This window comes from Macaca fascicularis, chromosome 3, assembly GCF_037993035.2.
Source record: "Macaca fascicularis isolate 582-1 chromosome 3, T2T-MFA8v1.1".
Classification (NCBI taxonomy): domain Eukaryota; kingdom Metazoa; phylum Chordata; class Mammalia; order Primates; family Cercopithecidae; genus Macaca; species Macaca fascicularis.
In genome coordinates, this window is record NC_088377.1 from 169,556,728 (window position 1) to 169,584,034 (window position 27,307).

General features: G+C 41.0%; 1 protein-coding gene across 2 annotated transcripts in view; it reads left to right on the top strand.

The window, feature by feature from the left end:
* SND1 (staphylococcal nuclease and tudor domain containing 1) overlaps positions 1 to 27,307 on the top strand; it is a 438,973-nt gene that overhangs the window by 229,269 nt on the left and 182,397 nt on the right. For both annotated transcript variants that reach the window (XM_005550684.4, XM_074035938.1), the window contains exons 13-14: positions 7,393 to 7,503; positions 24,354 to 24,426. In XM_005550684.4, coding sequence (XP_005550741.1) covers positions 7,393 to 7,503; positions 24,354 to 24,426 — 184 coding nt within the window. The remainder of the gene's footprint in view (positions 1 to 7,392; positions 7,504 to 24,353; positions 24,427 to 27,307) is intronic.

Below are 27,307 nucleotides of genomic sequence, written 5' to 3' on the forward strand. Positions count from 1 at the left end.
AGCATTAAGACATTAATGTGTGACAGAGGCCTAGGATACATGCCTGATGTATCTATGATACATGAAAAGCCATGAGGTGCCTTTTGTGCTTAGTTTATAAAATTTTATCATAGGGCCTTGAAGTTACCATAAAGAATATGTAATAAATATATGTGTATGCATGCATGCAGGCATCTGCATGAAATATATGCTTCTACTATCGATGAAGTAGTAGTTCCCCTTGAAGTCCTGCAATTTTAGTTACCTATGATGAACCACAGTCTGAAAATATTAAATGGAAAATTCCAGAAATAAACAACTCATAAGTTTTAAATTGTGTGCCTTTCTGAGGAGCCCCATTCAGTGATGAGATAGATATCTCACCTTCCAGCCTAGGCTATGAATCATCGCTTTCTCCACTGTATCCAGATTGTACACACTACCCACATCTTAGTCTCTTAGTAGCCATCTCAGTAATTAGATCGACTGGCTATGGATGCTTGCATATTGTTATAATTGTTCTATTTTATTAGTAGCTATTGTTGTTAATCTCTTACTGTGCTAAATTGTAGGTTAAACTTTATTATAGATATGTATGTATAGGAAAGAAATACAGAGTTCAGTACTATATGCAGTTTCAGGCGTTTACTTGGAGGGGTCTTGGAGCATATATTTCTTGCAAATAAGGAGGGACTACTGTATTATGGATATACTACCCTATTAATTGTATTTCGTTTCTTTCCTTTACCTGTGACTAAAATATATTGCAGGCTCACTTCTTTATGGGTTTACTTTATTCTGAATATGTGCCCACATGTGTTTACCTTAAGGAAAATATTCGGCTTTTCTGATCTCCATGGATGCCTCAGAGACTGACAAAATGTAGATAGTTTTTAAGTGAAAAATATTTTCAAAGAGCTAGATAAAAATCTATGAAACAGAGCCACTGACTTATCTGCATCCTTTTCAGCTGGAGAATGAAGGGGAGGGTGTGTGTGTGGGTATAATAGTGTTATTCCCTGTACCCACTCTCGTGATACTGTTGAGGTCAGAACGTGATACCCCACAGGGTGACATTTTGACATGCCGAGAGGTCTCTAATTTTGTCTCCCTCACCCAGCTACCCACCGTCTCCCACAGCGCAGGGAGGGACTCTTTCTGGAATTTCCTATTTGACTAAGATAGCTTCTTTCCAACAGAAATGCAGTTGTCTTAAGTCCCCTTTCTAGACATCTCACCAGCTCTCCCTGCCTCTTCATGGTTTGACTCTATGGAAAGTTAGCAGTGGTTGGTGTTTGGTGTCGAATGGAAACAATTTTTTTTTTTTTTTAGACAGTCTCTGTCACCCAGTCTGAAGTGCAGTGTTGTGACCACGGCTCACTGCAGCCTTGATCTCGTGGACTCAAGAGATCCTCCTGCCTCGCCCTCCCAAAGTATTGGGATTATAGGCGTGAGCCACCACAACAGCCAAAACAATTCATCTTAAAGCAGTTGGGGCAGAAGCTGAATGCAGTGGCTCATGCCTGTAATCTCAGCACTTTGGGAGGCCAAGGTGAGAGGATCACTTGGGCCCAGGAGTTCGCAACCGTCCTGGGCAATATAGCAAGTCTCTGTCTCTACAGTAAAAATTAAAAAATGAGCCAAGCATGGTGGCATGTGCCTGTAGTCCTAGCTACTCGGAGGCTGGGGTAGGAGGATCCCTTAAGCCCAGGAGTTTGAGGCTGTAGTAACTATGATCATACCACTGCACTGTAGCCTGAGTGACAGGGCATGACCCTGTCCCTTTTACATATATTAACAAAGAAAAAGCAACTAAGGCAGATCAAAGGCATATGTGCTCAGAGGGGTAGTCTGGCTTGGGGTGTCAGAGCCCCATAGGAGAGGAAGGCAAAAAGGAAGGAAGGGAGTGAGGGATGGAGGAGAAAAGAGAGGGGAGGGGAGGGGAAGGGAGGGGAGAGAAGAGGAGAGAAATCTAATTATTTTGGAAATATAGCACTGGAACATTATTTTCCTAGCCAAGTTTTCCCAGCATGTAATCAAGGACGATAACTTTCTGCATGCTTTCCCAGCTTTTGTCTTCCTCCTTTCAATTATCTGGGACTTCAATTTAAAAAGAGAATGAAAGGGAGGGAGAGAAAGTGGAATTAGCCTAGATCCATGTACTTGACTGTCTCATTCATTTCTTTGGGCTGCTAATGAAAGGTCAGGAGATTTTCTCCTGGCTAAAGATGGCTCAGAACCTGACACTACTGAGTTGATCAGTTGCCCAGTAAGAAAAGAGAACATTAAATTGTATGCCGTGACATTATGCTGCTTTAGACAAATTTATAAATCCTGCTTTCTTGAGTGTATCAGTAATTCTACTCCAATTATACATGTCTGGCCTGAATGGATAATTCACAATCGGCATCTAAAAAGGGACCTAACAGCCCTTGGAAGTCTAACAGTAAGCCATCACTCTCCATATCAGCTGGAAACACAAAGAGAATTAGTGCTAGGACTGAAATGCTTCTCCAAACTAAAAGAGATGTTTAGGGTTCTATTGAAAGTCAACAGTTTCCATTAGGCATGATCAGGTGGTTCCTGATATAAACAAACACAAGTGACATGGGTCTCACAGGCAGGCTTGCTCAAAAGATAGACGAGCAGTTGACATCTTCCCCTCTGGTTAATTTCCACAGCAAGCAGGTTGTAATATAAGCTCAAACTTAGCCACTATAAGATAGTAGTAAAACCGTAGGGTCCATTATTATGCCAACATGGAGAAAATGTGTTCCATACCCATACAAGAGAACAGGAATCCAAGGGGGTAAAATTTCAATTGTAGTAGGCCTTAATTGTTTGATTATATTTTTACCTGCCTTCCTACCTCTACCAATATTGGAAGTAACAATATATTGACAATTAATAGTTGTCTAAAACTTTCCAGTTTACTTCACAATGTGTGTTTGTGTTAATTTTGAAACCACTTAAGCTATAGAAAAGTTGCACATAACTGTACAAAGAGCATACCTTTCAGCTATTTAAGAGCAACTGGCCGATCTATTGTACCTCTCCTCAGATAATTTATTGTTCATTTTCTGTGAGGCAGGACATTTTCCTGCATACTCAAAAAAAATTAGAACTCGGATATTAACACATTGCTACCATCTAATCCACAAACCTACTCAAATTTTGCCAACTGTTCTAATGGAATACTTCAAGAAAACGATCTAGTTCAGAATCAGGTGTTGCATTTAGAGGTCATGTCACTCTAGTCTGGAATAGTTCTTCAGTCTTTCTTTGACCATTATGGCCTTGACACTTTTGAAGAGTACAGGTCAGTTATTTTGGTTTGTGTGATGTTTCTTCATGACCATAAAGTTAAGCACTGATTCATCATTTATTGATGATGGTAATCTTGATCATTTGATTTGGGTGGTGTCTACCAGGCTTCTCCACTGTAAAGGTATTATTTTACTCTTTGTAATTAATAGATATTTTGTGAGGAGACACTTTGAACTATATAGTTTTCACCTCTCATTAAACTCCCAAGTTATTCATTTATTTGTTTATATTAGAATGAATTCATGGAATTTCATTTTATTCAGACAGTTATAACCCACTACTACTGTTCTTTGACACTCAAATTGTTCCCAGTTTGGCCAGTAGGAGCCAGGACTTCTGTGTCCTTTGGACATGTCTCCTGTCTTTTTTTGAGCACTTCCCTGTTTTCTAGTACAACATGTTCCAGGCTTATCTTGTACTGTCTTCCCCAGATCTGAAATTAGCCATTTATCTAAGGAGCCCACATTTCCATCTATATTTATTTTTATATGTTTATTTCTAAATCTATCTATATCTATTGAAAACCATGTGTGGCAGTCATGAAAATGTGCCTCCTGGATCTCCAACTGCAGGAAGCATAATAGACTGACAGCCCAGCTGCTGTGCTTTGAAATCAATCACTGCTACTTCAGCCAAGGCTATGCTTCCCACCAGCTGCTCCCAGCCAATAGTGGAGCGCAACAGAGATACCAAGGCAGGCCTATTGCTGAGGGACATAGGGTTCCTCTGATGGACAATTTTGACTTCTTATCAAGCTTTGACAAAACTCTTTGGAACAGGCCCATAGCTCAGATGTTCCCTGTCTAACTTTCCTTCATTCTCTCCCTTCTGCACAGGGGTTTGACCTGCACTGCAGTCTGATGGCTCTTCCCAGGCCTCCTGGGGTTCCCTTCCCACCTTCCTTGAGATGAGTTTTCTCCAGTTAATCTCTTGCACATCTAATCCTTCTTGGCACGTGCTTCTTGTAGAACCTGAACCAACATACCATGAGTTCACACGAATACCTAAAATCCCAATCCACCACTACAGGGTTCATTCTAGTTTTCTTCCTTTCCGTATTTGTAAATACCTACTCTGACAGTGAGAAACCTGGCTTATCCTTAGTACTTTCACTGGTAGGATTGATATTCCTTAGTGTAACCAATCTTGTAACACTGATGTCACCCCTCCCAAGTGGACACTCAGTCTTTAATGCCTGGCTATGGAGCCACCTTCCATGTAGATGTTTGTACCCAGCTTGGACTCTGATACCTTGTGTGAGTGATCATCCTTACCTTCCTATGGGGCTCTGACACACCAAGCCAGACTACCCTATACTTTGTGCAGAATACTGTGCTTGGAACTGGTATATACAGCAAGAAAAGCATGGCCCCTGCCCTCACAAAGTGTATCACTCACCAAGGAAGATAAACAATGAATGAATAATTGCCATATACTGTGATGATGTATCACATGGGGAACCCACCAAGAAGAGAACACATGTGATTCTCATATGCATGGCACGTAGTAAATACCCAATAATGATGGTTGTTATCATTTCATGTATTTTTACTCTGATTACCACTAAGCACCAGCATCACAACTGTTCCTCCAGGAGAAATCTATAATTAGGGGATAAGAAGCTAAGAGAACATGGCTTAGATGCTGAGCTTTAAAGGAAAGAGAGAAGAAAGTTAGTGGGCAGGGTGTGGAGTGATTTGGGAATCTAAGGCCTCAGGAACTCCATATGGCAGGTCTTAACTGGTTTGTAGACATTTGCTGATAGGATAAAGAGGGCAGGGACAAGGAAAAGTAGAGAAAGTGCCCTTGGTTTTTCCTGGCCAGGCAGGTACTCAGTAATTCTGTGAATTGATTTGAGCAGAATTAACTAGGGTGGATCATTAAACATTTGTGTTGTCTTTCTTTTTATATCAAAGCTTGTTTTGTGAATTTTTCCTTGCCTGCTCTGCCATTCCCACTTTCTTCTCCAAACCCCATGTATTGACTGTAAAATGTCAATGCTCAGTAATTCAAAATGCAGTAACAAATATTTCTTTGTTCTCTTGGCATTTAAAACAGCCAGGACATCTCAAACTATCAAAAGCGGAGTTGTCCCCCATGCCACTCCCCAGCCTTCTTACTAGCTCTTTGATGGGTAGAGCCTCTCTCGTTCCCTGCTAGGGCCCGTTGGTGACAACCTTAGTTAAATCCTCACCATGTATCAACATCTACATCTGCTGATTTGAGGCTGTTGCCTTCGCCATGCTGCCAAACACAACTCTGTGATAATGACAGCATTTGCCAGCACGCTTATGCAGTGACTCAGGAGACAGGGTGACCAGCAAAGCAGCCTCTTTGTGGGAGTGGATTTTGAGAAGTACTAATTCCGTGGCAGTTTGGAGATATTAATACTGTGCTGGCAGTAGATAAACAGACATCAGAGGGGCATATAATGAGAAGATAATCAGCCACCGCATCTTTTCCTCCTTGCTCTACCAACACATTTATTTTTTTCTTCTTTTTAAAAAAAAAAAAAAAATATTCTGCTGGGTTTTGACGAATAGAGCCGTAAAATTGCGTAAACATGCACAGATACTGGTTGGTTCAGCTCCCAGCATCCCCACGGTATGACTTTCTAAGAACGACCGGTGTGTTAGGAGTTAACCACATTTTCAAACAATACTCAGTCATAGCATATGGCACGGTAGCCTATTGCTTACCATAGCCTCTCCCTAAAGGGCAGCAAACCAGATGGTTTGAGTAGGGCCTTTGGTATAATTATGACAGACACAAAGAAAGACATAACCACCATTCTCCCTCAATAATATCATGCCTCTTGTTTTCCAGTATTTGCTATAGTTAATTATACTTAATTTTTGAAAATTTGTTTTTGCAGTTTGATTGTTCATAACAAAGTTCCCTTTCCAGATTGGGGAGGAACCATTCAAATATATATCATTAGGTGTCTGCATATCATTTCCCATTCGTCTTTCTCTAGTTAGTAGATGCAGGCCACATAGAGTGACATCTCTCATTCCCAAGTGTGAGCAATATTCTTATTCTGGCAAAAAAAAAAAAAAAGATTTGTTGCATTTGAGCATTACTTTGCATTAGAGTCTAACCTGAGATTTTTGTAGCTCCCGTGGAGTATTGCACCAAAACTGGTCATCTCAGATTTTATACTTTTTACTTTCTTTGTTCCCCATCTTGATTTGCTTTTTTCTTTCTTTTTTGAGATAGAGCCTCATTCTGTTACCCAAGCTGCAGTGTAGTGGTGTGATCACAGCTCACAGGAACCTCAAACTCCTGATCCTCCTTCCTCAGCATTCCAAGTAGCTGGAACTATAGGCATGCACCACCACAATCGGCTAGTTTTTAAATTTTTATTATGGAGATGGGGTCTCATTTTGTTGTCCAGGCTGCTCACAAACTCCTGGGCTTAAGTGATCCTAGTGCCTGGGCCTCCCAAAGAGTTGGGATCATAGGCATGACCCACAGCGCAAAGAATTTCCTTTCTAATAGAATGCCTCCCTCCTGTCTGCCCCTTCTCTCTTCATTCATAGTCTTGTCTTTTCCAAGCCCACTTTGGGTAGAAGATCCACTCTCAGGAGTTCTTGTAAGAGAAACACTTTGTTATGTAAAACCAATGTTTCTAACGTTGCCAAACTAAAAGAAGACATTTTCTGGTTGTTCTGTCGGCTAGAAAGATTCTGAGAAATTTAGGTCATGCTTTTATATGTTCCGTTTTTTCTTTATGTGCCTAATATTTTATAGCAGACTTGAGGGCAGTGGCTTGTTTATAACATTCTGTAAATAGCCTGGTGCAATGTGGGCTTTTTACAGATTTTTTTTTTTTTTGCTAGTTTTTAATATATGGATTGATATAGCATCTGACTGTACTAACCAGAAAAATGCTGAGCTAGGGAACTTTGTTATTTAACCTTTTATTTGGATTTCTAGCTTAGCAACTCATTGGTCTTGAAACCTTGGCTTCTCCCTTCCTCTGCCAGAATGCGTTAAGACCTCCAGGTGCTAACTGTTATTATTTCTGTTGACTGAGCCCCTTATGCACTTCTAGTGCTCACTGACCTATCTTTTCTGTTGCAGAAACATTGCTGAGGCTCTTGTCAGCAAAGGTCTAGCCACAGTGATCAGATACCGGCAGGATGATGACCAGAGATCATCACACTATGATGAACTGCTTGCTGCAGAGGCCAGGTAAGACCAAACATTACTAAACACATGGGAACCCACATCCTCACTTTTTTCTTTCCCAGTTTTGTGCCTATACCTGAGCAGAATGTGTTGGAAAATAATATGCTGAGAAAGCGTGTATGATTATTCCAGATTTTCCCCATGAAACGAAGGACACACTTTGAACTTGCTGTCTAATTTTGGTTAAGTGCACTTGGTCTTCCATTTTAAAAAACATGTAAAATAGGTATATATTAGATACGATCTCCCTGTGTAGCTGTATAAAAGAAAGCATGAACGAGTACACTATAGCAGATATGTTTATCATTATTCCGGGACTAACAGTGAAGCCATACTTATGTGTGTAGTACATTTGCCTCTGTTTCTTACCTCCAAAGACCTCTACTCCTAGCCCCTCCCATTTACCACCTCTAGACCTTTTGTCATGTACAAAGGAAATGAAAACATTTATTAGGAAATGAGTTTTAGTTTCAAACACTTCTGAACAGCTGGCAGGAGACCATTTGAGAAGCCCTGTGACATTTTACTTTTGTCCTTCATCCCTGTGGCTGGTTGCCCCAAGGACAGGCATGCTGCTCAGCAGTATTTCTGGCCATTGACATCCCTCAAGGCTCTTACTCAGGGAGTCTTTTGTCACTGGGTGGTGTGGTAGTTGAGTGATTCCCAGACTTCTTGGGAAACAGAGCAAGAACTGAGCTACTTATTGCTGAACTGACTCGGATAGCTCAGCAGACTGCTTGGACTCAACCAAAATATATCCATTGTTTAAACGTGATTTCAGAGGCCTGCCTCACTCAGCAGTTTTTCCATAGCCTCTAGGATCCATTTAGTTCTAGGAGTTTGGTAATTGTCAGGTTATTTTCTACAGTTAGAGGAGGAATGACTCTGGGCACATGTTATCTCATCTCAGCTTCAGATTTTGTGTTGAGATCACTTCTCTTGCTCTTTGGCCCATAACATTGCCCTGATATGTGACATTTACCTCTAACACCGTGTCACATCCTGATGGATAGAGCATCTGTAGAATGTCACACAGAATGTCAGCTGAGAAATCAGTCTGTCAGGCTGCTGTGGCTTTTGGATTCTTTCTTGTGGGCTTTTCCCAGTAGACCCTGTCGAGGACCTCATTCTTAAGTACAAAGAGTCCAGTGAAAATACTCACATCTTTGGTTGTTTAAGGCTCATTAATAGTCATTTAAAATATGTAGTTCGTGATTGGTGTTTTCTCACAAACCTCCTTACTTTCTTCTCTCCCTGCCTATATTATCAGTAAGCAAGGCAGTCCCAAAGAACTCGTGATGAGAAATGTGACTTCACGTTTCTTGGTTCTGGTTTTGTTTGGTTTTGTTTTGTTTTTAATTTTTTTAATTTTACCTTTTGTGAGTATATAGCAGGTGTATGTATTTATGGGTTACATGAGATATTTTGGTACAGGCGTGCAATGCGTAATAATCACAGTATGGAAAATGGGGCATCTGTCCTCTCAAGTATTTATCCTTCATGTTACAAACAATCCAGTTATACTCTTAGTTATTTTTTAATGTACAATTAAATTATTACTGACTATAGTGACCCTGCTGTGCAATCAAATACTAGGTCTTATTTATTATTTCAAGCGCTCTCTCTCTCTCTCTCTCTCTCTCTCTCTCTCTCTATATATATATATATATATATATATATATATATATATATTTTTTTTTTTTTTTTGTACCCATTATCCATCCCTACCTCACCTCCACCCTCTCACTACCCCTCCCAGCCTTTGGTAACCTCTCTACTCTGTGTCTCCATGAGTTCAATTGTTTTGATTTTTAGATCCCACATGTAAGTCAGAACATGCAATGTTTTGTCTCTCAGTCCGTGGCTTATTTCACTTGGCAGTATGACCTCCAGTTCCATCCACGTTGTTGCAAATGACAGGATCTCATTCTTTTTTAATGGCTGAATAGTACTCCATTGTGTATAAGTACCACAGTTTCTTTATCCATTCATCTGTTGATGGACACTTAGGTTACTTCCAAATTTTGGCTGTTGTGAACAGGGCTGCAGCAAACATGGGAGTACAGATATCTCTTCGATATACTAATTTCCCTTTTTTAGGTGGTATATACCCAGCAGTGTGATTGCTGGATCATATGGTAGCTCTATTTTTAGTTTCTTGAGGATCCTCCAAATTTTTCCCCATAGTGGTTGTACTAATTTGTATTCCTACCAGCAGTGTACGAGGGCTCCCTTTTCTCCACATCCTCGCCAGAATTTATTGCCTGTCTTTTGGATATAAGCCATTTTAACTGGGGTGAGATGATATCTCATTGTAGTTTTGATTTGCATTTCTCTGATGATCAGTGATGTTGAACACCTTTTCACATGCCCGTTTGCCATTTTTATGTCTTCTTTTGAGAAATGTCTATTCAAATATTTTGCCCGTTATTTTAATTGGATTATTAAACTTGGTACTGTTTGATCATCCAGCTCCAGTAGGAAACGGAACACTTACTAAACTATCCGTGGGATTTGAGGGGTGGGTCCATGCTGGGCTTATTCAGCCCAATCTGATGGTAACTTGAAGAACAGGTTATGCATTTCCAGAGTAGCAGGAGCCCTCAGCAGTATAATGGAATGTATAGTTGTATTTTCCATGCAGGCTTCACACTGCCACCAGTGAATATGTAATTCTGACAGAAAGGTAAACATGAAAATAATTTGCAGGGCTGCTCTGGAAAGTGAGGCTGGAATAAGCTCTTTTATTATGCTGTTAGAAATAGCCATGTTGTGCTATAATACTTGATGAGTATTCATAGATAGTGAAATTTTTTAAGTTTTAGGTTTTAAGATGAAAACAGCCTTTTTAGTCCAGTGCTTATTTTGTGCAGAAGTAATGTAACAAGATGCTTGCTTGCTAAGGCAGTGAGCTGCCTAGAGATAATTGTGTTGAGCAATTGCCTTCAGACTGGATGGTGAGAAAATTGGCTTCAGGGTCATTGCACTGTTGCAGGTTGAGTAAACGGAGAGAATTAACCACTTCCCTATGCCCATGAGGTATTGCCATAAGGAAATACAGGCCTCATACAGAATGGGAAGAAATACTCAGCATGAACTGTGAGTGAATTTTTGTTTGGAGCAGTTTTGTCAGTGAGCCCCAGGATGCTAGCCTAGTGCCATCTTCTCGATGCTAACCCCCAGGAGGGTGAAGTCAGATTCAAGAAAGATCAGAATGCTTGCTAGATAGGAATGGTAGTTTTGTAGCCATTAAAAAAGATTTTCAGTGCAGAATCCCCATCCTTATGTTTCTGGTGTTTTGTTTTGGTGACTGTGGTTGTTTTGAGACAGGGTTTTGCTCCGTGTCCAGGCGGGAACGCAGTGGCACAATCATGACTCACTGCAGCCTCCCTTTCTTGAAAATGGTAAAGTTGACCACTTTTCAAGACCACCTCTGTCCTGACCCTGGCTTATTTGAGTTTGCCTTTAGTTTGAAGCACCTCGTTCTCCTGTGACACACATTCCCCGTGTTCCATTAGCATTCTTCTCGCCTCTCTCACGTTACAGCCTATCAGAGCTCTTTCACATGCTGCTTCTGCCCCTTCTCCGGCCAGGTATTGAATATTATCTGAGTTTAGGGTTGTTTTCCCCTAGATAGATTAGCCGTATTTTTTCTAGCTGAACTCTGCTTTGAGATTTTATACTCCTGTCAATGCATTTTTCTCTACCTCCCACCTTCGTGTCCTCTGCAGATCTCATTAGTGAGTTGTTTACTCCTTTTCTGGGTCCTGAATAAAACCCCTAAAGAAGAATGGCTTTGGTGTTGACCCCCAGGTCTCTCACTGCACAGACTGTCACTTAACTGTCTTTTGTTTATCATCCTTCAGCCACTTCTTAATCTTCAGCGATTATGTACTGAGCCAAGCCAGTTTGAATTAATTTCTCAAGCAGAATTTCTTAAGGCACTGTATTTAATGCTTTGGCAAAGGCCAAATTCATAACATATGCTGCATTCATATCAGTCATTCGTTCTGACACTCTTTAGGTAAATAATAGACGGGTCAGGTGGCAAGGCATCATTCTGCTCTGTCCTTCCCCACCAAGATGTCAATTCCGACAGACTTCTTTGACCCTGGTTATTGCTGGTGATATCGGCAGTGGTACAGAGTGCTCTTCTGTTGACTTTGCTTTCCAGTGCACTGCTTGGCCATTAGTACTTTCAGAGAAACATTGTAAGCTTTGGGGAAAGGGCAGCACGTTAAACTTGTCTGACTTAGGTCAGCACTGCTGCCTGCCTAGAAGTTGATGAGCTTTCTCAGGGCTCTGAAGCCTCTACTTCCTCTGCAAAGGGATATGATCTGCCAGCTTTTCTCATATCATTTCATGGGCGCTCAGGGAGTGATGCGGTAGGCACTCATTGGGAGACCAAATGAGACAGAGGGGAAAGAAGAATACCAATTTGCAGTTTGCCTGTTGCTTTCAAGCATATCTACCTGCCTGTATAGAAACAAACTCTACCACATCAGCAGCTCTGTTCAGTTAGCTGACCCTTCAGGGCTCCTTTATTCAGGTGCCTCTCTGCTTCTGGGAAACCCTCATTATGTCTTAAATATATGACCCATCTAGAGGAAGCCATGTCTTTTTTGTTTAAAGGGTAAATAAACCTCACATTCCCAAAAGGCGGCCTTTTGGCCTTCCTTTCCAACTCCGTTGTCTATCATCAGCTGCCCCCTCCCTCATTACTTTGTGTCCTAGCAAGATAAGGTTTTGGCGTTTTCTCATATACTCTCAGGCCTTGTTTATCTCGTAGGCTTTGTTGAAAAGCCCTTGATGTTGTCCTACAGTTCTGAGAGTTCCAGTGTGTGTATCTTCTGTTTTTTGTTTTTTTACCCCACTCAGAATTTAGGTGCAGCTGACCCACAGTTTCTCTGTGACACTCCTGAACTTGGTCTCACTTTTTAGAAGCATCATATGGACTCCTTAGAGTGTGAAACATTATCTCTGTTCTGCATGATCCTGTTTGATTCCCATATTGACTTTCCGCATTTCCAGTTCCTCTTTTTGTTTTAGTGTTTCTCAGTTAGCTGGCCTGCTGCATATGCCTAGTCTTGACGAGTCTTCCTAACTTTAGGCAGAACTTTTAACTTCTTCAGGGAATATTTCTTGTATCCTTCTGCGGTATTTCCAAGATAGTGAGTCATTACTGGGACCCTTTTTACTTTCTGAAGTGTCATAAAAATCTTTCATGTGCTGTATTTTATGTATTTGGTGTAACACATCCAAGTTTTGATTTTGGAGAGGCCAGAATGTGAATTTCGTCATCATGCTAGATGTCTTCCAAGTGGAGCTTTTGTTGAGCGTGTTATGGACACTGAATATGAGTTGGTAATGTTTAGAGTCTGATCAAAGCGTGGCTGTGTGCTGTGTTTTCTTTAGACATGGGGGATATCATCTATGTACATCTTCTGATGCTACCAGTAGCTTTATTTTAAAATGTAATATTTTAAGAATTCCTAGAAATTGTTAGAATCTGGCTCTTTGCAGGAAAACACAGAAGTTATGTTAGTTCAGAAGTTGGGGTTTTATTCCTTTAAGGTATCTTTTAATTCTAAGACTTGCAATTTCAAGATCCGATGTATATATTCAGAAAAGAAATTGATGCTCCGGCTTGACTGTAGGAAAGCAATTGTATTGAACAACCTAGTGTCTGAGCAGATTTAAATGAATTTAGATTCATTCTGGTCATACATAATGAGGTTAGGGTTATCTCAGGAGAAGAGAAAAGGGCAGGCTCTCGCTTATCTTTTCATGTGTATTCTATTTCTTGCCTGGCACACTGCAGATTTAGAAAACCATGGTGTTGTCATCCATCTTTGAAAGGCAAGTGTGAACCTGCCCTCATCTCAGCGTCGCCTTGGCTACTTCTCTTCCCAGTCCCCTGAAGGACTCATTTTTCTGATTCAGCAAACTCTCTTTCTAAAACACGAAAAACCAGCACTCCAGCCTTGCTGTGTTCTACATCTCCAATCTCTGAACTCCAAACCCCATAAGGACCAGTCTCTTGCTTTTTTTAGTGAGATTGGCAGTGCCCTCATATTGTAGGCTTCTGTGTTTGAACCTGTAGGAAATCTGCGCTGGCATTTCTGTCACAGACTTTGGTCAAAAAGCTATAAACAGATTGATAAACTCTTTCTTTCTTAAACCAATTATTAAGAGAGATTCAGTATTAATTGCATATCTCTCTTGGTGACGCAGTTAATGGGGGCCACTGTGGGCTTTCTAAGTTCTACATGTTTGTAGCAGTGACTTGTACAAATATTTTGCAATTCCATTGAATGAAGTGCTTTTAAGACCACTGGGAAGGAAATGGTCTTGGTCTTCCACTCTGGACTTAGCTAGAGAAGCTCTCCCTTTTTTCTGATTTATAGGGAAGTTTTTCCATAAAATTTCAATAAATGGAGGGAAAAAGGGACTTGTGCCTTAAAAAAAAAAGAAAAAAGAAAAAACTGTTGACAGGTCCTTCATATCTGTGTCTGCAGTTTTACTGGCATTCACATACTGGTTATGAAGGAATGTGAAGAGTTATTTGCCAGCATTTTCTGTTGCTAAGTTAAAAGATACAATTTTCGGACTCTGAAATGGAAGAGGTTAGTATATTGGTTTGACACTATTGTGATTTGTTAAATGTTTTGATAAGCAAATTTCATTTCTATAGCAGTCTGTTTAGACAATTGGCATTAAATTTATGTGTTTTGAAATTTTAAAACTGATATATCCTATCACAGAGTGTAGATTATATGGGTTAATCAGTTCTCCAAGAAAGCATATCTTTCCTCTGTCAGAAAGAGCGGTCAAGGCTGGTCTGTGTTGCATGTGATGGCTTTGTATTCATTTCTTCTCTTTATTCCTTTTTGTTTGTTTGTTTTTTCAGTGTATCCTGGGTTCCAGGCATGGGCGATAATAGTGGTGAACAAAAAAGATAATAGACTGAACTCTTTACAAAGCATACAGTCTCAGAGGGACAGGCACTAAATACTTTTATTAGTACTGCTGGATATTGCTGTTTTTCCTATTTCTTCTCTTTTCTTACCTGTTTTCTTAGCCCTTCCTCTTTCCTCCCTCTTTATTTTTAACACTACTTGCCTTACATCTTTTTTATTCCGTCTCTCATTTCTATTAAATGGTCCCATAAGAGTATCCTCCTGAAATTCATCTTTTCTATCCAGCCTCTGTTCTTCTCAACAGTTTAATGGTATGGCTTTAAATAAACCAAGATTTCTCACTTTCAATCTAATGACCTCAACAAGTGAAAATTCTTTTTGAATAAAAGTAGAACCTATTGAATATCACGAAAAACAGAGCTCTTACTTGAAGTTTAATGGTAGATTCCTGTAACACCAGGGTACTGTTGGATTTTTAGCTCAAGCATCATAGGAGGCAGTAGTTGGGTGTCTTACGACTGCCCTCTTCACTCTCTGCATTACATCAAGCCAGTACGGGTTGAAAGCCAGCACAGAGGAGGAGACGGGCCTTTCTCTTAAATGTCCTAATGGCTTCCTTTCTTTTTTAACTTTGGAAATGCACATCCCACCCTACATTTTGGGGCTGCAGTTAAGTGTCAGGGTCATGAGGTTGCTAATTGGGTTCAGCACATGTCATTATGTGTCAGTGTGGAGGGTTTCACTGTTGGGGAGTAGGGAAGATCAGTTTTTGCAAGTGGATGTGATAACAGGAAAATGCATTAAAAGAGCTGGTGTTGGGAAGTGATTTGACGATGCAGCTGAATGTGGGGAAATTTAGCTTTTCCCTTTCTTCAGAAAAGATGATGCACTCAACATCCAAATAGCAGTAATCAATCTGCATTTAAGGCAGCACAAATGGCCACTTCTGGAGAGCTGTATGATGTCTCCATTTCCAAATAGTTTTCTCTTTCAGGATATTAAGAGGATCTGTTCACTCCCTCCATCCCATCCTTCTCTTCCCTCCCCACCCCTAGTTCCTTCTGACATAACTCATGTTGTGAGACTTTTCTTTATGATTCATGAGGGGCTGGAGTATAGCTGGCACCCTTTAGCTTTATCTCCTATCTTAACTAGCAAGCTGTGGGTAGTCCTGCAGATCATGGGTGGATGATGAACTGCTGGAAAGCAGTCCTCCTTGGCCGTGTTCTGTAATCATTAGTCTACACTGGTTGTATTCCTTCAAAGAGGACATTGTTCTAGGCTAAACTTCATACATGAATTAGCCATCATTGTGTCTTCCCCCACCCCCATCCCCCAAAATAGGTTCAGCTATGACCACTTATCTGTCCAGAGCCACTTGTCTGTTTTCTTCCATCTTACTCTCCCCTTGGCTAAGAGGCTCTTGCTTCTTTCACACAACCCAAAATATTTGATATGTTGGAAGGTTCTTGTACTGGGAATATCATTTCAATCCAAAATGAATTGTAATAATAAAGTGATAACACTTGACCCTTGACTTTCTTGAATGTCTTAAAACTTGCTTCCCTAAATTGGTGGCTCTCAGACCAGCCACATCACTGTCGCTTGGAAACTTGTTAGAAATGTGAATTCTCAGCACCCTGCCTACTTCAGTCTAACACATTCTTTAGGTGATTCTGATGCACACTAGAATTTGAGAAGCACTGCCCTAATCAGTCCCTGATCATTGTAAAATAAATCAAAGTGTATGCCCTTTCATGGAAGATTGATCATTTAATCTTCATTGTAATTGGAATTATGGTCGTGGTTATAAGTAACAGAGAACAAGGCATGGAATGGACGAGGTTTGGATTTCTATAGTATGTCCCAGCTCTTTATTCCCCTTGACTCCTGTCTCTTTCCCCCTTCCTCAAACTCTAAGTTCACGGCTCCTTAATTCGATTCCTTCTGAGTAGCCTCCACCAGCTCTTGGCTAATTTAATGTGAAATCATCTTGAGTGTTACAGTGCTTGCTTGCTTTGGCTCATCTGCAGCTTCAGGTGGCTGAGTGGGTCGGAGAGCTGAGTCTCTATTAGGCATATCCCTATCCTGCTTCTGCTCTAATCCTTAGAAATCTCTCAGGAGGACTATAGTTCGAATAATTAGTCACTGATACATCAACGCACAGAATTTTATAACTGCTTGTGAATGGGAAATCCGCTTCATAGCTTTCTTTCATTTGCAGGATTTTTTACATCTAAATTTCTTGTAAACTTCCTTATGCATTTCTGTTTTATCGTAAGCTGCTTCTGACTCTGCCCCCCGCCAGCACCCTCCAACTTTGGTCCCAGAAGTTGAGAAGGATTACTTCCCATTGCTCTTGCTTTTACATCAAGGTCAGAGAGCCAGATCTCTGGGGTATGGCAATGAATTTTTTCCAGTAAGTCAGAATAAATGTAGCTCACATTAAAAATCATTTTCCAAACTGAACATTGTCACAGAATTGTTGCTTTTCACTCAATCAAAAGACACATTAAAGTTTTCTGTAACTGATGTGTTTGTGTTATGTAACAAGTATTTTATCAGGTATTTTGGGAGTAAAAACAAAAACACATGATCTAGTGATTTCGGTGAACAAGTAAATAATTACAAATATAATTACAAACGTGGAGAATATATGTGGGTAGTTGGGATTCTTAGGGAAAGGAGCACCCAAATTAATGGGTTATCCACAAATAGAGTCCACGAGAGAAGGCATGTTCTGTTTGGTTTGCCTTGGTGAAGGGAGATGGAAAGCAAATGCCAGTTTCTTGCCCTATGACAGCAGTTTCTTATCCTAAGGAAGTAATTGGCAAGGTTCTCTAGAAGTTATTCCTCATGGCATTATCGATAGTAGTAGAACTATTCGCATAAATATCTAACAGCAGGGAATTGATGAAAATTTTGAACCATACATTCATATATGATGGATTTCCTGTGCACCTATTAAAAGTGGTGCTTAAAGGGTGTTTTTTTCTTGAAATAGGATTATGAGTCATTGTTTCCTGAAATTTTTTTCTGGCAGACTTTGTAATCAGAACAGCAAAAACTATAAAATCAGTGTCATTGAGGCCATTTTGAGTAATCTACCTTCCTGAGGCCCTATCCTCTCAAGAAGACTTTAGACTGCTCATAACCACTACTGCCCAGCTCTAATATTCCTTTGATCCTAATCTGGGATAGTAGAGTTTGCAACTGTGTTCACCTTGTCTCTAGCATTGAGTTGGTTGTTCTCTGCCTTGGAGTTCATAATCCCCTTCCTCCCCCTTACCTGCCACTGCAGATCCATTGTCATACCCAGCACAATAGCGTGTGTCTTCATTCCTTCCTTATATTAGTTTTAGATGAGATGATGACCTAGAGTTCTTTGTTATTTGCTTCACTGCCTCATAATACCTACTGACTCATTAGTCCGCCCACCTCCCCTTGACCGTAAGACTCAATTTCCTCATTTCCAGTCTATGCACTCTCAATCTTTTCTGTCTTTCTCATCAGTAGTTCTCATTGTTATTGAAAATGCAGCTGTATAATCTTAGTGCCCCCACCTACCATTTTGCACCTGCTCTTGCTCTGTATCTTGTTTTCTGAATGGCGCTACCCTGTCGCTTCTTCAAGCTGCCAAGGAACCAGGAGAAAAGCCGAAAGAATTGTTTATTGCTTCCATGTTTCATTGATATCTGTATTTGGTTCATGCTGAAAAACCATATTCCTCAATGTGACCCAGAACACAATGAGAAGTGCTTCGGAAGTTTACCAAGTTTTTTACTCTTTATTCTACTTTTTAATCTTTTCTGTTGGAATTAATTTTTCTTCCTACTGAGTCATTTGTCCTTGATTATTTAGTAGGTGTTCCTTACAATCCTGCTACTTGGTTCTGTTTTATTGTTTACAGTGGTCAAGCTTTTCTCCCACTCACTGCCAATCAGATTCTTGCCCATCTCCTGCAGTTCTGGGAGACTTGATGTGGGATGTGATGCTTTTGTTCTGGATGCTCCTCTGCTTCTGTTTCTGCTCAGAGGCCAGTCTTTAGCTGCTTCTGCCCTGGAGCATAGATCATGAAACTATGCATCCAGGAAAGCCAACAAACCTCATTCTTTTGCCCTACAGTCACTTTGGCATTGTCACTGTCTCCAATTTGAAATATTTTCACTGTTCCGCATTAATCAGTCAGTTACCAAGCATTTGTTCAGCTTTACTTGGCACACTTTAATTGAATTAGATGGCCCTGCATTTATATAATTATGGAAAGATTGCTGTCTGTTAAATACTATAATAAACATTAAGGGCAGAATACAAACCCTCAAGGGACCTGTAGTCTAGATACAGAAATAAAGATTAACACATGAAACAATTTGGAAGTCATATGTTGCAGTTTATAATTACATGCTGAACTGAGTGATACCTGCACACAACACATACACACACACACACACACACACACACACACACACACAAATTATACTACCATTTCAAAGGAGTTCACCTAGGACTCCAGGTTACAAATTTCTGTTGTCCCGACTATTTTATGATTGTAGTGAGGTTGTGGCTACAGATAGGTGATACTCTTTTCACTGTAGTGTTGACCTAGAACGACAAGTGGAATCAAGGGGAAAGCAAAAGCCCAGGGGACACACATCATTAATTACTTGCATGTAGGGGGCATGAAGGAAATGGGCCTAATTGGATTAGGGGTAACATGGAAATCATGTGGATACGTAAACTGGGGCCACATGGTCAGGACCCATGAAAGCCAAGTCTGAGAATTTCCACTTGATTTCACAAGCTGCTTAGTTGTCTTTTGTTTGGGGTATAAGTAGGGGAGGAAAATGATGACGTCGATTTTTATTAAGAAGTGATGTGGTAATGGTGTGCAGTATTCAGTCAAAGTGTGTGTAGCTTCAAAAGGGATTGAATGAATTTAGTTAAGATATCCCTGGGTGAGGGCTTAGACCAAGAGGGTTCCAAAAGGGCCAAGTGAGCACAATTTGAAAGAAGAATGTTGGACGTAGGGGTAAAGCAAAAGCAGAGTGAAGAGACATCATGGAGCCTGCTTGCCAGGAAAGCATTGTTAAAAGGAAGTTGTAGATGAGGAGACGTGTTCAGGGGTCCTGATCTCTCTCAGCTCTGTAGCCTCCTTGCCCCACCATCTCCCTACCACCTATTGCATGTCATTTCTGCTTTCTATCATTTTATTTTCTTTAGATCTCTTTCATGTATGAAAGTAGTTCTTTTTGTAAAACTCTGTTGAAAGCTCCTGCTCCCTCAGAAAATTCACAGATACTTTAGGGTGGATCAGAGATATTTCTAGCATCCGAGCTGACGCTCACTATGTCCCCAGGTTAAGAATTCCTGATGTGATAACTATTTTATGATTGTGATAAGGTTGGCTCTAGCCATAAATCCTTTGAGTTTCTTTGTAAGCTGACAAAAATATTTGTTCAGAATAACAATCTACCATCGTTGAATTGGCAGTAAGATGAAGGCCTGTTCGTTGGCACGGGAGGGACTTTGACTGTGGTGCTCAGACATCCAGCTTGGAGAGCATTGGTCTTGGAATTTTCTGGATGAACTAGGGACTGCAAACCTAAGAGCAGACTCTTCCTTGGCATGAAATGTATGCAGGTTCTAATCTGGTGCTGAGGCCATGGAGATTATCTCCCTGCAAAAATGTCATCTGCCTTTGCAAAGTTGTAGGTTTTTTATTCTATAGGAAAAGCAGCAGCTAATATGTGAGAATTTCAAACTTTGCTGTTTAAAGAAAGCAGAGTTTTCCAGTAGTCTGAATAGAGTTCGTCTTCCCACCCTGTAGTACCATACAGCCCTGTGGCTCCTAGAAACAACCTAGAAAGCTGAGTGTTCATCCTTCTGTTGCCCTGCCACTCCTTGGCATGTGTGCAGATATATACTTACTTTCCCTGACTGGTGATGATGTTTATCCGTTATTGACACTGGTAGTCTTTGCTGTCTTTGTACTGCTGCATCTTGGAGAAGAAAGCTTCTGAGAGGAGTAGGCTATGTTCTGTCCCACTGCTTCCTTTCTCCTGGCTGGCCTGCACACCAACCTGCCTTTGTGAGAAGCCGCTATTAAGCAGACACAGCAGGAGAAGTTTAGAAGTCAGGAGTTTCATTCCTTGCCTAATGAAAAGGGATGCAGAGCTGTGGCTGAGGCCCACAGGGAAAGGCAGTGTGGGGAGCGGAAGTTAGTGTTTGCTCCTTGGAGCAGATACAGTGGAAGCCAGCCTGCGGTGCCTACCTTCCCACGTCGCAAAGACAGAGCTCCACAAATCTATCCCAGAGAAACTGGGTTATGTGAGATGCAAAGGAGAACCCCACTGAGAGGGGGTAGCAAAGCAGCACACCTTGTTTTCAGCAGAGCCTGGGTCTCCATGTCATGTATCCTCGTAGCCTGGAATAAAGTTGTACTCTCCCTTTGCAGATAGCAGTGGCAGGCCTCCCCTCAGCATTTGCTCCTCTCCTCTGTGATATTGATTCCTGAATTCCTACTTCCCCCAGATACTCTGTCGTGGAGAATCTCTTGCTGTGGCATCAGACTTGTGACAAGCAGAGGGAGGTTTTTTGGAAATGGCTCACTCAGTGACATTCCTGCAGCAGTGTGGGAACCAGAAGCAAAGCAGCCTCCGCACAGGGAAGGAGACCTGTGCTGCCGCAGGTTATTCTGCTCTTTTCTCACAGATCCTTCCCACTTTGCAGCCTGGGTCTAGTATGCTGCTAAGAGGCTAGAGTGCTTCCTAGGTGGGCATATTTGAATTTAGTGATTAACTACCTATTGTTAACTTTGAACTTTGCTTCTCTTTTACGAAGAATTAACAAAATAAGCACTACTTCTCGGTTCATATATGACGGTACAGTGCTACTTTCTTGCTGCCTCTTGAATGTGCCAGAAGTTGATCGAGTTTAATGATAATATTTTAAGTGTGAAAAAATTGTCTTTGGACATTTTCCCAAAATTTATGCCAGAACACAAACACGTATCCAATAATATGCTTTTTAGAAACAGGGTAGAACATGAATAATATTAATACTAAGACAATTTTAAAGAATTGTTTTGGTGTTATTGTTTTAAATGTCATATGTACACTATTATCCACGTATTCCGGTTTCTGATGTTAATTTTTTCCTCTTTGGTAGCGTATTTAGTCTTGATTAAGTCTTAGATTTCTGCTTATAGCACAGAGCTACTTTGTGGTCACAGAAAGAAAGCAGAATTATAGTTTCCCACCTCACTGCTTTTGCCTTGAGGATCTTTGCTTTCTAACTTACTGCTCAGGCCCTGTTCTTTTTTTCCCAAAGCATATGAGATATTCTCCAGCCCCAGGAAAGGCCACGATTTCAGCAGTGCTCTAACTTGAACCTGTCTGTTTACAGAACAGATCTATTTATTTTGGTTGTCCTTGTTGTTAAAGGATAAGGCTGTAGGCATTTAGTGCCCCAGAGGACCTGCAGAATGCTTTGCAGGCCTTGCCTTGAAGGAGGTAAGGTACTGTCAGGGTGGGAAAGAGCTTGTCTTGCTTCACAGAAGCTTCGATCTTAAAGGCTGCTCCTTCCAATTTGCAGTAGCAAAATAAGGAGAGCTTGTTGGTGGCAGAGGAGGTTATAGAAATAGGACTTGCAAGATGTAAGCAGGGCTTTGGGAGGTGGAAGAGTTGGGTTGTTAGTTGGCTTCTAGCCACCAACCTCTAGTCTTTCGCTGGTAGCTTGCAAATCCCAAGGGGTGAGGGGCAAAGCTTGAGAATCGGCCTTGGTTGCTGACCACTAACAGGATCCCTACATGGTAAATCACTAGAGGAAATTGTAAAGAGAAATATTTTTACCCATTTACAATTTACTTTATTTTATTTTATTTTATTTTATTTTATTTTATTTTATTTTATTTTATTTATTTAGTTGAGACAGAGTCTCGCTCTTTCACCCAGGTTAGAATACAGTGGAGTGATCTTGGCTCACTGCAACCTCCACCTCCCGGGTTCAAGCAATTCTCCTGCCTCAGCTTCCCAAGTAGCTAGGATTACAGGTGCGTACCACCACACCTGGCTGACTTTTTTTTTTTTTTTTTTTTTTAAATGGAGTCTCTCTCCCCCAGGCTGGAGTGTAGTTGCACAGTCTCAGCTCCCTGCAACCACCACCTCCCGGGTTCGAGGAATTCTCCTGCCTCAGCCTCCTGAGTAGCTGGGATTACAGATACCTGCCACCACACCCAGCTAATTTTTTTGTATTTTTAGTAGAGACAGGGTTTCATTATATTGGCCAGGCTGGTCTCGAACTCCTGACCTTGGGATCCGCCTGCCTCGGCCTCCCAAAGTGCTGAGATTACAGGCTTGAGCCACCGCACCCAGCCCAATTTTTTTTTTTTTTTTTAAGTAGAGACAGGGTTTTGCATATTGGTCAGACTGATCTCAAACTCCTGACCTCAAGTGATCTGCCCGCCTCGGCCTCCCAAAGTGCTGGAATTACAGGTGTGAACCACTGCACCCAGCCCCATTTACAGTTTCTAAAGTTGAAGCCCTTGATTCAAATTCAGAAGGAGCCACGGGATTCAAGGAGCTTGGAAGTGCTCTCTTTCAGTTAGCATTTCAGATCAGAGTGAGAGAGAGGCTGTGATTTTTATTTTATTAACTCAGTACTTGCCCATATCAGGAATTAGAAACTAGATATTAGGAAAACTTTTGTTGTTTCTGAATCAGAAGCATTTCAAATTAGTTGAATGAGGGACAGATCCCCTGGGATGAAGGAAGGGGGCTCAGGTAGGTGATAAAGGCCCAAGTGTGAAAGAAATATGACTATTCTACCTAGCACTGAGCAATACCCACCCAATTTGGCTTATCAGGGTTTACTTTAGAAAGTGATGACCCTGAAAGTAACCCCTGCAGAAGTGTGTCCTGTACCTGTGTTCCTTGAGTGAGTTCCTGAAAGGAAAGAAGTGAAAATCTGGCTGACAGTGTGAGGGTCCCTGACATTTGGCCCTGGGCTGGGCAGCTTTCTCAACACTTCCTCTGGAATTCAAAAACCCTAAAAAGTCAAGTCTCCATAGATAAGATTCGTAGGAACATCCCCTAATCCCTAGTTCTCTATCTCTAAGCTCAGAACTCTTCCCTGCTATGTCTGCAGGCTGGCGGTATACAAGAAGACCCTTATACAACAGTGTACGGACCAAGTGATTCACCAGTCAGTTTTTATTCTGTGGTCCTTCATTGTTATACCAGTGATCATACCTAGTGAGGCGTAGGCTTTTGTCCCCAGAGCTGCCACTCAGAGGATTGGGTGATTAGAGCAAACCAACCCATGTCTGAGCTTGGCAGAGTCCCAGAGTTCCCTGTTAAATCTCCTCTTATTATAGCTGAGACTGATTGAAAATGAGACCTAATGTCAGTTACGTAGCATTTGCTAATTTTTTTTCCTACTGTTAAATAACTTTTCTCTACAGTATTGCTGCATTCAGGGCAACTTATCTTTTTACCTGGGAGGAACTTATTTCCATTAGAATTGGAACACTAGCCACATATTTTGCATTTAAAATGTTTCATGTGATTAAACACAGAAGAAACGTTATTACTTCTGTTTCTTAGGCATGTGCTTCTCTAACTGATTCTTCTTTTGTGCCTGGAACAATGCCTTTAATTTGGAAACAAGTGAGGGAGCCCTCTGATTACTAAGTACACTGTTAGTGGAAACTGGCAGCCACGTGCTGGTAACTGGGCTTAAGAGAAGAGCAGCTTTATAATCCCCCCTCCACCAAATCCTCTTGCACGGACTGGCTACTCAGCACTGTACAGTGTGACTTGGGTAGTCATACATACCCACTTCAACAACCCTCACTTCTCTCTTCATTTTCACACCCTCCTACCCCTTCCCATTGTGATTCTTATTTTAATCGGTTTTTCTCTTCTTCCTTAACAGAGCTATTAAGAATGGCAAAGGATTGCATAGCAAGAAGGAAGTGCCTATCCACCGTGTCGCAGATATATCTGGGGTGAGTCGAGTCCCTGAATCAAGCTGTGTGGCTCAGAGGCTCAAGAGCGTGTCTGCATATTTGCTGAAGGACCTCAGCTTATGTGTTTTCTCTAGCTCGCTTCTTTTCAGGCACTGACTGTGACTCTTTTTCCCCTCTGCCTGGGGCATCTACTTAGGTATCTATAGGGAGCCTGTTTTATAATCTGGAAAAGCAGAATTAACTTCATTCTTTTTCTTTACCTGAACTGTCTCTGTGTTGCTTTTTCATTTTTAATTACTGTATTTTGAGTTTGGAAGGTAGTTCTTCTCAGTTGTATTAAAATAAAATTGCCCCTTTTTAATACCCCTGTCCAGTTCTTGCTGTGAGTGGGAAGTCTTAGTGGCAAAAGGTAAGTATAGGTTTCAGGAGAAGGATATGAATTCATCATGATTTCCTCATGACCTCTTGTTCCTCTGCTTGCCTGTAAGTGGGACAGAATGGAGAAATGTATGAACATCCTTTGAGATAATACATATAGATAATAAAGAAGAATCAATGGCACCAATATTTTAGAGCTCCCAATAGGCTGTGTCCAAATGATTCTTTATCTGTAAGGACTTTACCTTTGAGTGTTTGGGGTCTCTTTGGCTGAATAGATCCGTTTGATAGTTGAGATAGTTTATTCATTTAGTCAATAAGTGTTTATTGAGTGCCTGCTGTATGCCAGGAATTGCTCTAAGCACTAGGAATATAACAATGAAGAAAACTGCTGAACTCCCTACATTCAAGTGGAAAAGGGAGGCAGTTACAATGTCAGGTAGCGAAAACTACTGTGAAGAGAAATAAAACTGGCCAAGGGGATAGTGAGTGGTGTAAGTGCTGATTTTGATCAGGTGGCCAGGAAAGGCACTCTATTGCTGAGACATACACCATCCATTTCAACACCACAGTCACTAATGGTTAAGGAGAGGATCAGGTCTGTGCCATGCATAGGGAAGATGCCCAGGGGAGATGGAAGGAGGAAGAGCTGGTAAATCTTAGCTTAGGCACTCAGGGAATTTGCCTTGGGCACTGAGAAGAAAATACTAGTATAAACAAAAGTGCTAGAGCTCAGCCTAGGCTGCAGGAGTGATGAATCAGAGTGTATTATATTCCTGTTATGTGGTGTGCCCAGGCCTGGCTGAGGCTTTTTCTGTTGCTCCTGGTGATTGCTTGCTACAAATGTGTCTGGCAGGCTCCCCCTTGTCTGGGTATAGTGGTCCCCTGCTCATCTTAAACGGTGGGACTCTGTTGAGCTTTTCTTTCTGTATAACCAGTCACTACAGATTATAGGTTAAACAATGTTACCTACAACACATTAACTGGACTTCAGTCTAGAGGCTGGGGCCTCTGTTAAGTTGGTGAAGTAAAGTGATATGCACTTTTTGTGGCTTAGAATCCTGAGAAGCCCAGAAACCTGTAGCTAATGGCCTTTGAGCCACAGGTAACTATGGTGTATCTGCTAATGTTCATTTTTAACAGGTGTGACTCACCCAGTGCGATCTTACTTGGCCTATTTTCTGTGTAGCTTACCCAGCTGAGTTATTCTTTGCATATATATTATTAATATTTTTATGTATGTGTGCGGCATTCTCAACAATGCTTTCTTTAATATTGATCTTTTAGTAAAGCTGTTAAAGCTGTTATAGTAATAAAAGGACAAATTTTTGGCGATTCATCAGCAGGAGAAAAAAGTTACAAATGGTTTGGAAAATGCGATGAAAACTCTTCTACACAAAGGGCCAAATATGCCCATCCAAAAGCTTATGTGGGGCCCATACTCCAGGGCCTTCCAGAGGCTGATTTCAACCTTAGGGATAGTTTCATTTCTAGTTCTCATTTAACACCAGCAGTGAGGTGAAGCAACTCTAAGGAGGTTTTGAGGTTCAGGCACACCGGTCTCAGGGCTGTCCTCTCCGTACCCCTCAATGTAGTGTCCTAAATATCTTCATTGCTGTCTCTGAATCTTATGCTGCCTCCTGCCTTGATGATTTCTGATGCTTTTTTTATTCCTTTATTTCTGTTGTCATTAGCAGTGGGTCTTGTGAAACGTGTCTTCATTTATTTATTTACTTTTATTCCTACCCCACCAACTTCCCCTTAAAGTCTAGCTCAGTTTCATACCAATTTTTTTTATCTTTTCTGTCTCAATATTGGAGGATTGGTTTGCTCTTAAACATAAATGCCAAATTAAATTTCTCTCAGTCACCACATAAAAGAGTAAAGCTTGGGCAAATGGGAGACTGAAAGTGAAAAAGCTGTTGGATTTAAATGGATGTCAGATATGACCTTGTCTGCCTGAATCACAAATTATTCACCTAAGATTGCAGTTTTTTTGTGCCCTCTTTAATAGAGGAGTTTTGTCTTCTCCCACCTTCTAACCTTCCCTTCTTTCCATCACAGTGTTAAGTCTGTGTGTATGTTGGGTGCCCTTGTTCCATTTAAGTGAGATGTATGGGTTTTCTGCTTCCTGAAGCATGCTGGCAATTTTGCTGTCTGTGGGACAGGTGTGGGGTCAGATGGGCAAACGGCTTACAGCCAGATGAAGAATAAACAGGGAAAAAGACAATGTAATGTACATATACGTAATGGTTTCACAGAGGTTTCGTAATCTTTTTTTAATCTTTAACTGTGTTACCTACTGCCCCAGATTGATGCCCCTCTTAGTTGCAGGCCATGATAAATGGAAGTTTTTGTTGAGCTGACAGTGTAGGGAATATGCTGCTGAAATAATTTACAATGAACTGCTGTTTGTGCATAGTACCTCTCACCACCCTCCTCTCCATCCCACTACACATCATTGGTGAAAAAACAGACATACATAAGTGCACATTCTGTCTCCTAAACACTGTTAAGAAATGTGTTGTATGAAAGAGATTAT